Raw genomic sequence first — 17,759 nt, 5'->3', positions numbered from 1 at the left:
CTGATGCACAGTGAGGCCGGCCAGGAGGTAAGACACAGCTAGCGCTAGGCTGATGCACAGTGAGGCCGGCCAGGAGATAAGACACAGCTAGCGCTAGGCTGATGCACAGTGAGGCCGGCCAGGAGGTAAGACACAGCTAGCGCTAGGCTGATGCACAGTGAGGTCGGCCAGGAGGTAACACACAGCTAGCGCTAGGCTGATGCACAGTGAGGTCGGCCAGGAGATAAGACACAGCTAGCGCTAGGCCGATGCACAGTGAGGCCGGCCAGGAGATGACACACAGCTAGCGCTAGGCTGATACACAGTGAGGTCGGCCAGGAGATAAGACACAGCTAGCGCTAGGCTGATACACAGTGAGGTCGGCCAGGAGATAAGACACAGCTAGTGCTAGGCTGATGCACAGTGAGGCCGGTCAGGAGATAACACACAGCTAGCGCTAGGCTGATACACAGTGAGGTCGGCCAGGAGATAAGACACAGCTAGCGCTAGGCTGATGCACAGTGAGGCCGGTCAGGAGATAACACACAGCTAGCGCTAGGCTGATGCACAGTGAGGCCGGCCAGGAGGTAACACACAGCTAGAGCTAGGCTGATGCACAGTGAGGTCGGCTAGGAGGTAACACACAGCTAGCGCTAGGCTGATGCACAGTGAGGCCGGCCAGGAGATAACACACAGCTAGCGCTAGGCTGATGCACAGTGGGGCCGGCCAGGAGAAAACACACAGCTAGCGCTAGGCTGATGCACAGTGAGGCCGGCCAGGAGATAACACACAGCTAGCGCTAGGCTGATGCACAGTGAGGCCGGCCAGGAGATAACACACAGCTAGCGTTAGGCTGATGCACAGTGGGGCCGGCCAGGAGATAAGACACAGCTAGCGCTAGGCTGATGCACAGTGAGGCCGGCCAGGAGATAACACACAGCTAGCGCTAGGATGATGCACAGTGAGGCCAGCCAGGAGATAAGACACAGCTAGCGCTAGGCTGATGCACAGTGAGGCCGGCCAGGAGATAACACACAGCTAGCGCTAGGCTGAAGCACAGTGAGGCAGGCCAGGAGATAAGACACAGCTAGCGCTAGGCTGATGCACAGTGAGGCCGGCCAGGAGGTAAGACACAGCTAGCGCTAGGCTGATGCACAGTGAGGCCGGCCAGGAGGTAACACACAGCTAGCGCTATGCTGATGCACAGTGAGGCCGGCAAGGAGGTAACACACAGCTAGCGCTAGGCTGATGCACAGTGAGGCCGGCCAGGAGGTAAGACACAGCTAGCGCTAGGCTGATGCACAGTGAGGCCGGCCAGGAGGTAACACACAGCTAGCGCTATGCTGATGCACAGTGAGGCCGGCAAGGAGGTAACACACAGCTAGCGCTAGGCTGATGCACAGTGAGGCCGGCCAGGAGGTAAGACACAGCTAGCGCTAGGCTGATGCACAGTGAGGCCGGCCAGGAGGTAAGACACAGCTAGCGCTAGGCTGATGCACAGTGAGGCCGGCCAGGAGATAACACACAGCTAGCGCTAGGCTGATGCACAGTGAGGTCGGCCAGGAGGTAAGACACAGCTAGCGCTAGGCTGATGCACAGTGAGGCCGGCCAGGAGATAACACACAGCTAGCGCAAGGCTGATGCACAGTGAGGCCGGCCAGGAGGTAAGACACAGCTAGCGCTAGGCTGATGCACAGTGAGGCCGGCCAGGAGGTAACACACAGCTAGCGCTAGGCTGATGCACAGTGAGGCCGGCAAGGAGGTAACACACAGCTAGCGCTAGGCTGATGCACAGTGAGGCCGGCCAGGAGATAACACACAGCTAGCGCTAGGCTGATGCACAGTGAGGCCGGCCAGGAGATAACATACAGCTAGCGCTAGGCTGATGCACAGTGGGGCCGGCCAGGAGATAAGACACAGCTAGCGCTAGGCTGATGCACAGTGAGGTCGGCCAGGAGATAAGACACAGCTAGGGCTAGGCTGATGCACAGTGAGGCCGGCCAGGAGATAACACACAGCTAGCGCTAGGCTGATGCACAGTGAGGCCGGCCAGGAGATAACACACAGCTAGCGCTAGGCTGATGCACAGTGAGGTCGGCCAGGAGGTAAGACACAGCTAGCGCTAGGCTGATGCACAGTGAGGCCGGCGAGGAGGTAACACACAGTTAGCGCTAGGCTGATGCACAGTGAGGCCGGCCAGGAGATAACACACAGCTAGCGCTAGGCTGACGCACAGTGAGGCCGGCCAGGAGATAAGACACAGCTAGCGCTAGGTTGATGCACAGTGAGGCCGGCGAGGAGGTAACACACAGCTAGCGCTAGGCTGATGCACAGTGGGACCGGCCAGGAGATAAGACACAGCTAGCGCTAGGCCGATGCACAGTGAGGTCGGCCAGGAGATAATACACAGCTAGCGCTAGGTTGATGCACAGTATGGTCGGCCAGGAGGTAACACACAGCTAGCGCTAGGCTGATGCACAGTGGGACCGGCCAGGAGATAAGGCACAGCTAGCGCTAGGCTGATGCACAGTGAGGCCGGCCAGGAGATGAGACACAGCTAGCGCTAGGCCGATGCACAGTGAGGCCGGCCAGGAGATAAGACACAGCTAGCGCTAGGCCGATGCACAGTGAGGCCGGCCAGGAGATGAGACACAGCTAGCGCTAGGCCGATGCACAGTGAGGCCGGCCAGGAGATGACACACAGCTAGCGCTAGGCCGATGCACAGTGAGGCCGGCCAGGAGATAAGACACAGCTAGCGCTAGGCTGATGCACAGTGGGACCGGCCAGGAGATAAGACACAGCAAGTGCTAGGATGATGCACAGTGGGACCGGCCAGGAGATAAGACACAGCAAGCGCTAGGATGATGCACAGTGAGGCCGGCCAGGAGATAACACACAGCTAGCGCTAGGCTGATGCACAGTGAGGCCGGCCAGGAGGTAACACACAGCTAGCGCTAGGATGATGCACAGTGAGGCCGGCCAGGAGATAACACACAGCTAGCGCTAGGCTGATGCACAGTGAGGCCGGCCAGGAGGTAACACACAGCTAGCGCTAGGCTGATGCACAGTGGGACCGGCCAGAAGGTAAGACGCAGCTAGCGCTAGGCTGATGCACAGTGACGTCGGCCAGGAGATAAGACACAGCTAGCGCTAGGCTGATGCACAGTGAGGCCGGCCAGGAGATAAGACACAGCTAGCGCTAGGCTGATGCACAGTGAGGCCGGCCAGGAGGTAACACACAGCTAGCGCTAGGCTGATGCACAGTGAGACCGGCCAGGAGATAAGACACAGCAAGCGCTAGGATAATGCACAGTGAGGCCGGCCAGGAGATAACACACAGCTAGCGCTAGGCTGATGCACAGTGAGGCCGGCCACGAGAAAAGACACAACTAGCGCTAGGCTGATGCACAGTGAGGCCGGCCAGGAGATTAGACACAGCTAGCGCTAGGCTGATGCACAGTGGGGCCGGCCAGGAGATAACACACAGCAAGCGCTAGGCTGATGCACAGTGAGGCCGGCCAGGAGATAAGACACAGCTAGCGCTAGGCTGATGCACAGTGAGGCCGGCCAGGAGATAAGACACAGCTAGCGCTAGGCTGATGCACAGTGAGGCCGGCCAGGAGATAACACACAGCTAGCGCTAGGCTGATGCACAGTGAGGCCGGCCAGGAGATAAGACACAGCTAGCGCTAGGCTGATACACAGTGAGGCCGGCCAGGAGATAACACACAGCTAGCGCTAGGCTGATGCACAGTGAGGCCGGCCAGGAGATAAGACACAGCTAGCGCTAGGCTGATACACAGTGAGGTCGGCCAGGAGGTAACACACAGCTAGCGCTAGGCTGATGCACAGTGAGGCCGGCCAGGAGATAACACACAGCTAGCGCTAGGCTGATGCACAGTGAGGCCGGCCAGGAGATAAGACACAGCTAGCGCTAGGCTGATGCACAGTGAGGTCGGCCAGGAGGTAACACACAGCTAGCGCTAGGATGATGCACAGTGAGGCCGGCCAGGAGGTAACACACAGCTAGTGCTAGGATGATGCACAGTGAGGTCGGCCAGGAGATAAGACACAGCTAGCGCTAGGCTGATGCACAGTGGGACCGGCCAGGAGATAACACACAGCTAGCGCTAGGCTGATGCACAGTGAGGCCGGCCAGGAGGTAACACACAGCTAGCGCTAGGATGATGCACAGTGAGGCCGACCAGGAGGTAACACACAGCTAGCGCTAGGCTGATGCACAGTGAGGCCGGCCAGGAGATAACACACAGCTAGCGCTAGGCTGATGCACAGTGAGGCCGTCCAGGAGGTAACACACAGCTAGCGCTAGGCTGATGCACAGTGGGACCGGCCAGGAGATAAGACACAGCTAGCGCTAGGATGACGCACACTGAGGGCGGCCAGGAGGTAACGCACAGCTAGCGCTAGGCTGATGCACAGTGAGGCCGGCCAGGTGATAAGACACAGCTAGCGCTAGGCTGATGCACAGTGAGGCCGGCCAGGAGATAAGACACAGCTAGCGCTAGGCAGATGCACAGTGAGGCCGGCCAGGAGGTAACACACAGCTAGCGCTAGGCTGATGCACAGTGAGGCCGGCCAGGAGGTAACACACAGCTAGCGCTAGGATGATGCACAGTGGGACCGGCCAGGAGATAACACACAGCTAGCGCTAGGCTGATGCACAGTGGGACCGGCCAGGAGATAAGACACAGCTAGCGCTAGGCTGATGCACAGTGAGGTCGGCCCGGAGGTAAGACACAGCTAACGCTAGGCTGATGCACAGTGAGGCCGGCCAGGAGATAACACACAGCTAGCGCTAGGCTGATGCACAGTGAGGCCGGCCAGGAGGTAAGACACAGCTAGCGCTAGGATGATGCACAGTGAGGCCGGCCAGGAGGTAAGACACAGCTAGCGCTAGGATGATGCACAGTGGGACCGGCCAGGAGATAAGACACAGCTAGCGCTAGGATGATGCACAGTGGGACCGGCCAGGAGATAACACACAGCTAGCGCTAGGCTGATGCACAGTGGGACCGGCCAGGAGATAAGACACAGCTAGCGCTAGGCTGATGCACAGTGAGGTCGGCACGGAGGTAAGACACAGCTAGCGCTAGGCTGATGCACAGTGAGGCCGGCCAGGAGGTAAAACACAGCTAGCGCTAGGATGATGCACAGTGAGGCCGGCCAGGAGGTAAGACACAGCTAGCGCTAGGCTGATGCACAGTGAGGTCGACCCGGAGGTAACACACAGCTAGCGCTAGGATGATGCACAGTGAGGCCGGCCAGGAGATAACACACAGCTAGCGCAAGGCTGATGCACAGTGAGGCCGGCCAGGAGATAACACACAGCTAGCGCAAGGCTGATGCACAGTGAGGCCGGCCAGGAGGTAACACACAGCTAGCGCTAGGCTGATGCACAGTGAGGCCGGCCAGGAGATAACACACAGCTAGCGCTAGGCTGATGCACAGTGAGGCCGGCCAGGAGGTAACACACAGCTAGCGCTAGGCTGACGCACAGTGAGGCCGGCCAGGAGGTAAGACACAGCTAGCGCTAGGCTGATGCACAGTGAGGCCGGCCAGTAGATAAGACACAGCTAGCGCAAGGCTGATGCACAGTGAGGCCGGCCAGGAGGTAACACACAGCTAGCGCTAGGCTGACGCACAGTGAGGCCGGCCAGGAGGTAAGACACAGCTAGCGCTAGGCTGATGCACAGTGAGGCCAGCCAGGAGATAAGACACAGCTAGCGCTAGGCTGATGCACAGTGAGGCCTGCCAGGAGGCTGATGCACAGTGAGGCCTGCCAGGAGATAAGACACAGCTAGCGCTAGGCTGACGCACAGTGAGGCCAGCCAGGAGATAAGACACAGCTAGCGCTAGGATGATGCACAGTGGGACCGGCCAGGAGATAAGACACAGCTAGCGCTAGGCTGATGCACAGTGAGGCCGGCCAGTAGATAACACACAGCTAGCGCTAGGCTGATGCACAGTGAGGCCGGCCAGGAGATGAGACACAGCTAGCGCTAGGCTGATGCACAGTGAGGCCGGCCAGGAGATGAGACACAGCTAGCGCTAGGATGATGCACAGTGAGGTCGGCCAGGAGATAATACACAGCTAGCGCTAGGCTGATGCACAGTGAGGCCGGCCAGGAGATAACACACAGCTAGTGCTAGGCTGATGCACAGTGAGGTCGGCCAGGAGATAAGACACAGCTAGCGCTAGGCTGATGCACAGTGAGGCCGGCCAGGAGATAAGACACAGCTAGCGCTAGGCTGATGCACAGTGGGACCGGCCAGGAGATAAGACACAGCTAGCGCTAGGATGATGCACAGTGAGGCCGGACAGGAGATAACACACAGCTAGCGCTAGGCTGATGCACAGTGGGGCCGGCCAGGAGATAAGACACAGCTAGCACTAGGCTGATGCACAGTGAGGTCGGCCAGGAGATAACACACAGCTAGCGCTAGGCTGATGCACAGTGAGACCGGCCAGGAGGTAACACACAGCTAGTGCTAGGCTGATGCACAGTGAGGCCGGCCAGGAGATAACATACAGCTAGCGCTAGGCTGATGCACAGTGAGGCCGGCCAGGAGATAACACACAGCTAGCGCTAGGCTGATGCACAGTGGGACCGGCCAGGAGATAACACACAGCTAGCGCTAGGCTGATGCACAGTGGGACCGGCCAGGAGATAAGACACAGCTAGCGCTAGGCTGATGCACAGTGAGGCCGGCCAGGAGATAAGACACAGCTAGCGCTAGGCTGATGCACAGTGAGGCCGGCCAGGAGATAACACACAGCTAGCGCTAGGCTGATGCACAGTGGGGCCGGCCAGGAGATAAGACACAGCTAGCGCTAGGATGATGCACAGTGAGGCCGGCCAGGAGATAAGACACAGCTAGCGCTAGGCTGATGCACAGTGTGGCCGGCCAGGAGATAAGACACAGCTAGCGCTAGAACGATGCACAGTGAGGCCGGCCAGGAGATGAGACACAGCTAGCGCTAGGCCGATGCACAGTGAGGCCGGCCAGGAGATGACACACAGCTAGCGCTAGGCCGATGCACAGTGAGGCCGGCCAGGAGATAAGACACAGCTAGCGCAAGGCCGATGCACAGTGGGACCGGCCAGGAGATAAGACACAGCTAGCGCTAGGCTGATGCACAGTGAGGCCGGCCAGGAGGTAAGACACAGCTAGCGCTAGGCTGATGCACAGTGAGGCCGGCCAGGAGATAACACACAGCTAGCGCTAGGCTGATGCACAGTGAGGCCGGCCACGAGAAAAGACACAGCTAGCGCTAGGCTGATGCACAGTGAGGCCGGCCAGGAGATGAGACACAGCTAGCGCTAGGCTGATGCACAGTGAGGCCGGCCAGGAGATAACACACAGCTAGCGCTAGGCTGATGCACAGTGGGGCCGGCCAGGAGATAACACACAGCTAGCGCTAGGCTGATGCACAGTGGGGCCGGCCAGGAGATAACACACAGCTAGCGCTAGGCTGATGCACAGTGGGTCTTGCACATATCGCCGGAGGGAACGTTTTCTGTCCCTTACTCCTGAGGCCGGGGTGATTATACATCTCTGCGTTACTACTTCCTGCGTCGCCTTAACAAGGGAATCGGTATGAAGACTGACGGCGCCATGTCGATCTTCAAAATCCCAAAAGGGGCTGGTAAGTACCCTAACCCTCCCCTCTCCCCCCCCTAACTCTCCCCCTCTCCCCCCTTAACCCTCCCCCTCTCACCCCTTAACCCTCCACCTAGAATGCTTCCCCAATACAGCTCTATCCTGTCCTACATACGTGTTACATACGTGTTCCTTCAAATGCTACCAGCTAGAATGCTTCCCCAATACAGCTCTCTCCTGTCCTACATACGTGTTATATACGTGTTCCTTCAAATGCTAACAGCTAGAATGATTCCCCAATACAGCTCTATCCTGTCCTACATACGTGTTACATATATGTTCCTTCAAATGCTAACAGCTAGAATGCTTCCCCAATACAGCTCTATCCTGTCCTACATACGTGTTACATAAGTGTTCCTTCAAATGCTAACAGCTAGAATGTTTCCCCAATACAGCTCTATCCTGGCATACATACGTGTTACATACATGTTCCTTCGAATGCTAACAGCTAGAATGCTTCCCCAATACAGCTCTATCCTGTCCTACATACGTGTTACATATGTGTTCCTTCAAATGCTAACAGCTAGAATGCTTCTCCAATACAGCTCTATCCTGTCCTACATACGTGTTACATACAAGTTCCTTCAAATGCTAACAGCTAGAATGCTTCCCCAAAACAGCTCTATCCTGTCCTACATACGTGTTACATACATGTTCCTTCAAATGCTAACAGCTAGAATGCTTCCCCAATACAGCTTTATCCTGTCCTACATACATGTTACATACATGTTCCTTCAAATGCTAACAGCTAGAATGCTACCCCATTACAGCTCTATCCTGTCCTACATACATGTTACATACGTGTTCCTTCAAATGCTAACAGCTAGAATGCTTCCCCAATACAGCTTTATCCTGTCCTACATACGTGTTACATACGTGTTCCTTCAAATGCTAACAGCTAGAATGCTTCTCCAAAACAGCTCTATCCTGTCCTACATATGTGTTACATACGTGTTCCTTCAAATGCTGACAGCTAGAATGCTTCCCCAAAACAGCTCTATCCTGTCCTACATACGTGTTACATACATGTTCCTTCAAATGCTAACAGCTAGAATGCTTCCCCAATACAGCTCTATCCTGTCCTACATACGTGTTACATACATGTTCCTTCAAATGCTAACAGCTAGAATGCTTCCCCAATACAGCTCTATCCTGTACTACATATGTGTTACAAATGTGTTCCTACAAATGCTAACAGCTAGACTGCTTCTCCAATACAGCTCTATCCTGTCCTACATACATGTTACATACGTGTTCCTTCAACTGCTAACACAGCTAGAATGCTTCCCCAAAACAGCTCTATCCTGTCCTACATACGTGTTGCATACATGTTCCTTCAAATGCTAACAGCTAGAATGCTTCCCCAATACAGCTCTATCCTGTCCTACATATGTGTTACATACATGTTCCTTCAAATGCTAACAGCTAGAATGCTTCCCCAATACAGCTCTATCCTGTCCTACATACGTGTTACATACATGTTCCTTCAAAAGCTAACAGCTAGAATGCTTCCCCAATACAGCTCTATCCTGTCCTACATACGTGTTACATAAGTGTTCATTCAAATGCTAACAGCTAGAATGCTTCCCCAATACAGCTCTATCCTGGCGTACATACGTGTTACATACATGTTCCTTCGAATGCTAACAGCTAGAATGCTTCCCCAATACAGCTCTATCCTGTCCTACATACGTTACATACATGTTCCTTCAAATGCTAACAGCTAGAATGCTTCCCCAATACAGCTCTATCCTGTCCTACATACGTGTTTCATACATGTTCCTTCAAATGCTAACAGCTAGAATGCTTCCCCAATACAGCTCTATCCTGTCCTACATATGTGTTACATAAGTGTTCCTTCAAATGCTAACAGCTAGAATGCTTCTCCAATACAGCTCTATCCTGTCCTTCATACGCGTTACATACGTGTTCCTTCAAATGCTAACAGCTAGAATGCTTCCCCAATACAGCTCTATTCTGTCCTACATACGTGTTACGTACGTGTTCCTTCAAATGCTAACAGCTAGAATGCTTCCCCAATACAGCTCTATCCTGTACTACATACGTGTTACATATGTGTTCCTTCAAATGCTAACAGCTAGACTGCTTCTCCAATACAGCTCTATCCTCTCCTACATACATGTTACATACGTGTTCCTTCAAATGCTAACACAGCTAGAATGCTTCCCCAATACATCTCTATCATGTCCTACATACGTGTTACATACGTGTTCCTTCAAATGCTAACAGCTAGAATGTTTCCCAATACAGCTCTATCCTGTCCTACATACGTGTTCCTTTTGTTCCTTCTAATGCTAAAAGCTCGAATGTTTCCCCAATACAGCTGTATCCTGTCCTACATATGTGTTACATACATGTTCCTTCAAATGCTAACAGCTAGAATGCTTCCCCAATACAGCTCTATCCTGTCCTACATATGTGTTACATAAGTGTTCCTTCAAATGCTAACAGCTAGAATGCTTCTCCAATACAGCTCTATCCTGTCCTTCATACGCGTTACATACGTGTTCCTTCAAATGCTAACAGCTAGAATGCTTCCCCAATACAGCTTTATCCTGTCAAATATACGTGTTACATACATGTTCCTTCAAATGCTAACAGCTAGAATGCTTCTCCAATACAGCTCTATCCTGTCCTACATACGTGTTCCTTCTAATGCTAACAGCTAGAATGCTTCCCCAATACAGCTCTATCCTGTCCTACATACGTGTTACATACATGTTCCTTCAAATGCTAACAGCTAGAATGCTTCCCCAAAACAGCTCTATCCTGTCCTACATACGTGTTACATACATGATCCTTCAAATGCTAACAGCTAGAATGCTTCCCCAATACAGCTCTATCCTGTCCTACATACGTGTTACATACATGTTCCTTCAAATGCTAACAGCTAGAATGTTTCCCCAATACAGCTCTATCCTGTCCTACATACGTGTTCCTTTTGTTCCTTCTAATGCTAAAAGCTCGAATGTTTCCCCAATACAGCTCTATCCTGTCCTACATACGTGTTACATGCATGTTCCTTCTAATGCAAACAGCTCAAATGTTTCACCAATACAGCTCTATCCTGTCCTACATACGTGTTACATACGTGTTCCTTCTAATGCTAACAGCTCGAATGTTTCCCCAATACAGCTCTGTCCTGTCCTATATACGTGTTACATACGTGTTCCTTTTGATCCTTCTAAAGCTAACAGCTAGAATGCTTCCCCAATACAGCTCTATCCTGTCCTATATACGTGTTACATACGTGTTCCTTTTGTTTCTTCTAAAGCTAACAGCTAGAATGTTTCCCCAATACAGCTCTATCCTGTCCTATATACGTGTTACATACATGTTCCTTTTGTTCCTTCTAATGCTAACAGCTAGAATGCTTCCCCAATACAGCTCTTTCTTGTCCTATATACGTGTTACATACGTGTTCCTTCTAATGCTAACAGCTCGAATGTTTCCCCAGTACAGCTCTATCCTGTCCTACATATGTGTTACATACGTGTTCCTTTTGTTCCTTCTAATGCTAACAGCTAGAATGCTTCCCCAGTACAGCTCTATCCTGCTCCTTGGTACACGTATTACCTGATATTTTGGCACACATGCAATGCCCAGGGTGTCCTGCAGGCAGCGCCCCAACCATTCGTCCGGCCGCGAACCAAGTATGTCAGAGCAACAGAAATCCAAATGTGGCCCCAGGCTGAGCAGAAGGGCCCTAGAGAGCAGGTAGCCAGAGCCTCCATGGCAATATCTCCAGTCCTCCTGGCCACCTATGAACTCCATGGGCTGGCCAATGTAAAGGGCTGGCCCAGGGCTCAGGTGATTGGCAAGGTCCTGCAGATGGTATCCATTGGTGTAAGAGTCGTCCTGGGTAACATAAAACCAGTCATAGCCGGACAGAAGGTGGGTCTCCACATGGCGTAAGGTATGGTACATCAGCCACGCCGGGCGCTCGTCTCCATGGGACACCACTTCCATTCCGGGGAGAACCTTAGGACTGCGAGAACCGGTGAAAAATAATAGGCGGCTGACATGGGAGGAGAGAGTGCGATTTACAGCCACCCCGAGGGAGCTCAGCGTGGAGCGAGAAGACAAGACCACCACCAGGAGGCGCTCTCTGAATCCAAGCTCTGACTGGATATACCGAGTCCTATGGATGACACAGACAAGATTGTGAGGGCTCGCTACGGCACACATCGCACCCCTTCCCCCTCAATATGCCCCCTGTATGGTATATAATGCTCACCCCCCGAGCCTGGCACCGTGTTCCACATGTACAGTCCCCTCATTAGCGCCACAGACGTGAGGTGTCAGGTAAAGCTGAGGAGGGGGTTCTGGAGGAGGGTCCCCAGCAGCACAGAGTATATCAGGAGATGAGGGATGTGTCAGTGAGGACAGGGCAGCATGTGACAGGGGCAGTGACATGATGTGAGGAGGGGAATGGAGGCAGCAGGAAGTCACAGACTACGAGTTATATAGTGGGAGGAGCAGGGTACCCAGCAGCACAGAGTATATCAGGAGATGAGTGATGTGTCAGTGAGGACAGGGCTGCATGTGACAGGGGCAGTGACAGGATGTGAGGAGGGGAATGGAGGCAGCAGGAAGTCACAGACTACGAGTTATATAGTGGGAGGAGTAGGGTCCCCAGCAGCACAGAGTATATCAGGAGATGAGTGATGTGATAGTGAGGACAGGGCTGCATGTGACAGGGGCAGTGACATGATGTGAGGAGGGGAATGGAGGCATCAGGAAGCCACAGACTGAGAGTTATATAGTGGGAGGAGCAGGGTCCCCAGCAGCACAGAGTATATCAGGAGATGAGTGATGTGTTAGTGAGGACAGGGCTGCATGTGACAGGGGCAGTGACATGATGTGAGGAGGGGAATGGAGGCAGCAGGAAGTCACAGACTGAGAGTTATATAGTGGGAGGAGCAGGGTCCTCAGCAGCACAGAGTATATCAGGAGATGAGAGATGTGTTAGTGAGGACAGGGCTGCATGTGACAGGGGCAGTGACATGATGTGAGGAGGGGAATGGAGGCAGCAGGAAGCCATAGACTGAGAGTTATATCGTGGGAGGAGTAGGGTCCCCAGCAGCACAGAGTATATCAGGAGATGAGTGATGTGTTAGAGTGGACAAGGCTGCATGTGACAGGGGCAGTGACATGATGTGAGGAGGGGAATGGAGGCAGCAGGAAGCCACAGACTGAGAGTTATATAGTGGGAGGAGCAGAGTCCCCAGCAGCACAGAGTATATCAGGAGATGAGTGATGTGTCAGTGAGGACAGGGCTGTATGTGACAGGGGCAGTGACATGATGTGAGGAGGGGAATGGAGGCAGCAGGAAGTCACAGACAGAGTTATATAGTGGGAGGAGCAGGGTCCCCAGCAGCACAGAGTATATCAGGAGATGAGTGATGTGTCAGTGAGGACAGGGCTGTATGTGACAGGGGCAGTGACATGATGTGAGCAGGGGAATGGAGGCAGCAGGAAGCCACAGACTGAGAGTTATATAGTGGGAGGAGCAGGGTCCCCAGCAGCACAGAGTATATCAGGAGATGAGTGATGTGTTAGAGTGGACAGGGCTGCATGTGACAAGGGCAGTGACATGATGTGAGGAGGGGAATGGAGGCAGCAGGAAGCCACAGACTGAGAGTTATATAGTGGGAGGAGCAGGGTCCCCAGCAGCACAGAGTATATCAGGAGATGAGGGATATGTTAGTTAGGACAGGGCTGCATATGACAGGGGCAGTGACATGATGTGAGGAGGGGAATGGAGGCAGCAGGAAGCCACAGGCTGAGAATTATATAGTGGGATGAGCAGTGTCCCCAGCAGCACAGAGTATATCAGGAGATGAGGGATGTGTTAGTGAGGACAGGGTTGCATGTGACAGGGGCAGTGACATGATGTGAGGAGGGGAATGGAGGCAGCAGGAAGCCACAGGCTGAGAGTTATATAGTGGGATGAGCAGGGTCCCCAGCAGTACAGAGTATATCAGGTGATGAGCGATGTATCAGTGAGGACAGGGCTGCATGTGACAAGGGCAGTGACATGATGTGAGGAGGGGAATGGAGGCAGCAGGAAGTCACAGACTGAGAGTTATATAGTGGGAGGAGCAGGGTCCCCAGCAGCACAGAGTATATCAGGAGATGAGTGATGTGTCAGTGAGGACAGGGCTGCATGTGACAGGGGCAGTGACATGATGTGAGGAGGGGAATGGAGGCAGCAGGAAGTCACAGACTACGAGTTATATAGTGGGAGAAGCAGTGTCCCCAGCAGCACAGAGTATATCAGGAGATGAGTGAAGTGTTAGAGTGGACAAGGCTGCATGTGACAAGGGCAGTGACATGATGTGAGGAGGGGAAAGGAGGCAGCAGGAAGCCATAGCCTGAGAGTTATATTGTGGGAGGAGCAGGGTCCCCAGCAGCACAGAGTATATCAGGAGATGAGGGATGTGTTAGAGAGGACAGGGCTGCATGTGACGGGGGCAGTGACATGATGTGAGGAGGAGAATGGAGGCAGCAGGAAGTCACAGACTACGAGTTATATAGTGGGAGGAGCAGGGTCCCCAGCAGCACAGAGTATATCAGGAGATGAGTGATGTGTTAGTGAGGACAGAGCTGTATGTGACAGGGGCAGTGACATGATGTGAGGAGGGGAATGGAGGCAGCAGGAAGCCATAGACTGAGAGTTATATAGTGGGAGGAGCAGGGTCCCCAGCAGCACAGAGTATATCAGGAGATGAGGGATGTGTTAGAGAGGACAGGGCTGCATGTGACAGGGGCAGTAACATGATGTGAGGAGGGGAATGGAGGCAGCAGGAAGCCATAGACTGAGAGTTATATAGTGGGAGGAGCAGGGTCCCCAGCAGCACAGAGTATATCAGGAGATGAGTGATGTGTCAGTGAGGACAGGGCTGCATGTGACAGGGGCAGTGACAAGATGTGAAGAGGGGAATGGAGGCAGCAAGAAGCCACAGACTGAGAGTTATATAGTGGGATGAGCAGGGTCCCCAGCAGTACAGAGTATATCAGGTGATGAGCGATGTATCAGTGAGGACAGGGCTGCATGTGACAGGGGCAGTGACATGATGTGAGGAGGGGAATGGAGGCAGCAGGAAGTCACAGACTACGAGTTATATAGTGGGAGAAGCAGGGTCCCCAGCAGCACAGAGTATATCAGGAGATGAGTGATGTGTTAGCGAGGACAGGGCTGCATGTGACAGGGGCAGTGACAGGATGTGAGGAGGGGAATGGAGGCAGCAGGAAGCCACAGACTGAGAGTTATATAGTGGGAGGAGCAGGGTCCCCAGCAGCACAGAGTACATCAGGAGATGAGTGATGTGTCAGTGAGGACAGGGCTGCATGTGACAGGGGCAGTGACATGATGTGAGGAGGGGAATGGAGGCAGCAGGAAGTCACAGACTACGAGTTATATAGTGGGAGGAGCAGGGTCCCCAGCAGCACAGAGTATATCAGGAGATGAGTGATGTGTTAGTGAGGATAGGGCTGCATGTGACAGGGGCAGTGACAGGATGTGAGGAGGGGAATGGAGGCAGCAAGAAGCCACAGACTGAGAGTTATATAGTGGGATGAGCAGGGTCCCCAGCAGCACAGAGTATATCAGGAGATGAGTGATGTGTTAGTGAGGATAGGGCTGCATGTGACAGGGGCAGTGACAGGATGTGAGGAGGGGAATGGAGGCAGTAGGAAGCCACAGACTGAGAGTTATATAGTGGGAGGAGCAGGGTCCCCAGCAGCACAGAGTATATCAGGAGATGAGTGATCTATCAGTGAGGACAGGGCTACATGTGACAGGTGCAGTGACAGGATGTGAGGAGGGGAATGGAGGCAGCAGGAAGCCACAGACTGAGAGTATTATATAGTGGGAGAAGCAGCATCCCCAGCAGCACAGAGTATATCAGGAGATGAGTGATGTGTCAGTGAGGACAGGGCTGCATGTGACAGGGGCAGTGACATGATGTGAGGAGGGGAATGGAGGCAGCAGGAAGTCACAGACTGAGAGTTATATAGTGGGAGGAGCAGGGTCCCCAGCAGCACAGAGTATATCAGGAGATGAGTGATGTATCATTGAGGACAGGGCTACATGTGACAGGTGCAGTGACATGATGTGAGCAGGGGAATGGAGGCAGCAGGAAGCGACAGACTGAGAGTTATATAGTGGGAGAAGCAGCAACCCCAGCAGCACAGAGTATATCAGGAGATGAGTGATGTGTCAGTGAGGACAGGGCTGCATGTGACAGGGGCAGTGACATGATGTGAGGAGGGGAATAGAGGCAGCAGGAAGCCATAGACTGAGAGTTATATAGTGGGAGGAGCAGGGTCCCCAGCAACACAGAGTATATCAGGAGATGAGGGATGTGTTAGTGAGGACAGGGCTGCATGTGACAGGGGCAGTGACAAGATGTTAGGAGGGGAATGGGGGCAGCAGGAAATCACAGACTGAGAGTTATATAGTGGGAGGAGCAGGGTCCCCAGCAGCACAGAGTATATCAGGAGATGAGTGATGTGTTAGTGAGGACAGGGCTGCATGTGACAGGGGCAGTGACATGATGTGAGGAGGGGAATGGAGGCAGCAGGAAGCCACAGACTGAGAGGTAAATAGTGGGAGGAGCAGGGTACCCAGCAGCACAGAGTATATCAGGAGATGAGTGATATGTTAGTGAGGATAGGGCTGCATGTGACAGGGGCAGTGACAGGATGTGAGGAGGGGAATGGAGGCAGCAGGAAGCCACAGACTGAGAGTTATATAGTGGGAGGAGCAGGGTTCCCAGCAGCACAGAGTATATCAGGAGATGAGTGATGTGTCAGTGAGGACAGGACTGCATATGACAGGGGCAGTGATATGATGTGAGGAGGGGAATGGATGCAGAAGGAAGTCACAGACTAAGAGTTATATAGTGGGAGGAGCAGGGTCCCCAGCAGCACAGAGTATATCAGGAGATGAGTGATGTGTTAGTGAGGATAGGGCTGCATGTGACAGGGGCAGTGACAGGATGTGAGGAGGGGAATGGAGGCAGCAGGAAGCCACAGACTGAGAGTTATATAGTGGGATGAGCAGGCTCCCCAGCAGAACAGAGTATATCAGGAGATGAGTGATGTGTTAGTGAGGATAGGGCTGCATGTGAAAGGGGCAGTGACAGGATGTGAGGAGGGGAATGGAGGCAGTAGGAAGCCACAGACTGAGAGTTATATAGTGGGAGGAGCAGGGTCCCCAGCAGCACAGAGTATATCAGGAGATGAGTGATCAATCAGTGAGGACAGGGCTACATGTGACAGGTGCAGTGACATGATATGAGGAGGGGAATGGAGGCAGCAGGAAGCGACAGACTGAGAGTTATATAGTGGGAGAAGCAGCAACCCCAGCAGCACAGAGTATATCAGGAGATGAGTGATCTGTTAGTGAGGATAGGGCTGCATGTGACAGGGGCAGTGACAGGATGTGAGGAGGGGAATGGTGGCAGCAGGAAGTCACAGACTAAGAGTTATATAGTGGGAGGAGCAGGGTCCCCAGCAGTACAGAGTATATCAGGTGATGAGCGATGTGTCAGTGAGGACAGGGCTGCATGTGACAGGGGCAGTAACATGATGTGAGGGGGGGAATGGAGGCAGCAGGAAGTCACAGTCTGAGAGTTATATAGTGGGAGGAGCAGGGTCCCCAGCAGCACAGAGTATATCAGGAGATGAGGAATGTGATAGTGAGGACAGGGCTGCATGTGACAGGGGCAGAGACAGGATGTGAGGAGGGGAATGGAGGCAGCAGGAATCACATCTAACTCTCTGCACATTATACATCTGCCCCCTGCAGTGCAGCATGGTGTTACCCAGGGGCACAGTTACAGGCACTATCAGAGTCGGGGTATCACACATGCTGGGCAGCTTTATCCTTACACTGTAATGTAGCTCTGAGCTAGGACACGTCCCTCCTACATCTAACTCTCTGCACAATGTACATCTGCCCCCTGCAGTGCAGCACGGTGTTACCCAGGGGCACAGTTACTGGCACTATCAGAGTCAGGGTATCACACATGCTGGGCAGCTTTATCCTTACACTGTAATGTAGCT

At 53.4% G+C, this 17,759-nt stretch overlaps 1 protein-coding gene across 1 annotated transcript in view; it reads right to left on the bottom strand.

Moving 5' to 3' along the window:
* The window catches only part of LOC148454563 (chondroitin polymerizing factor 2, non-catalytic subunit-like), a 360,302-nt gene that overhangs the window by 24,459 nt on the left and 318,084 nt on the right, over positions 1–17,759 (bottom strand). The window contains exon 3 of the mRNA XM_088460764.1: positions 11,262–11,826. Coding sequence (XP_088316890.1) covers positions 11,262–11,826 — 565 coding nt within the window. The remainder of the gene's footprint in view (positions 1–11,261; positions 11,827–17,759) is intronic.

This window comes from Taudactylus pleione, unplaced genomic scaffold (genome assembly GCF_031769625.1).
Source record: "Taudactylus pleione unplaced genomic scaffold, aTauple2 ptg000978l, whole genome shotgun sequence".
Lineage (NCBI taxonomy): Eukaryota > Metazoa > Chordata > Amphibia > Anura > Myobatrachidae > Taudactylus > Taudactylus pleione.
The sequence above is the reverse complement of the archived record's forward strand: the minus strand, read 5'-3'. Positions and strand labels throughout refer to the sequence as shown.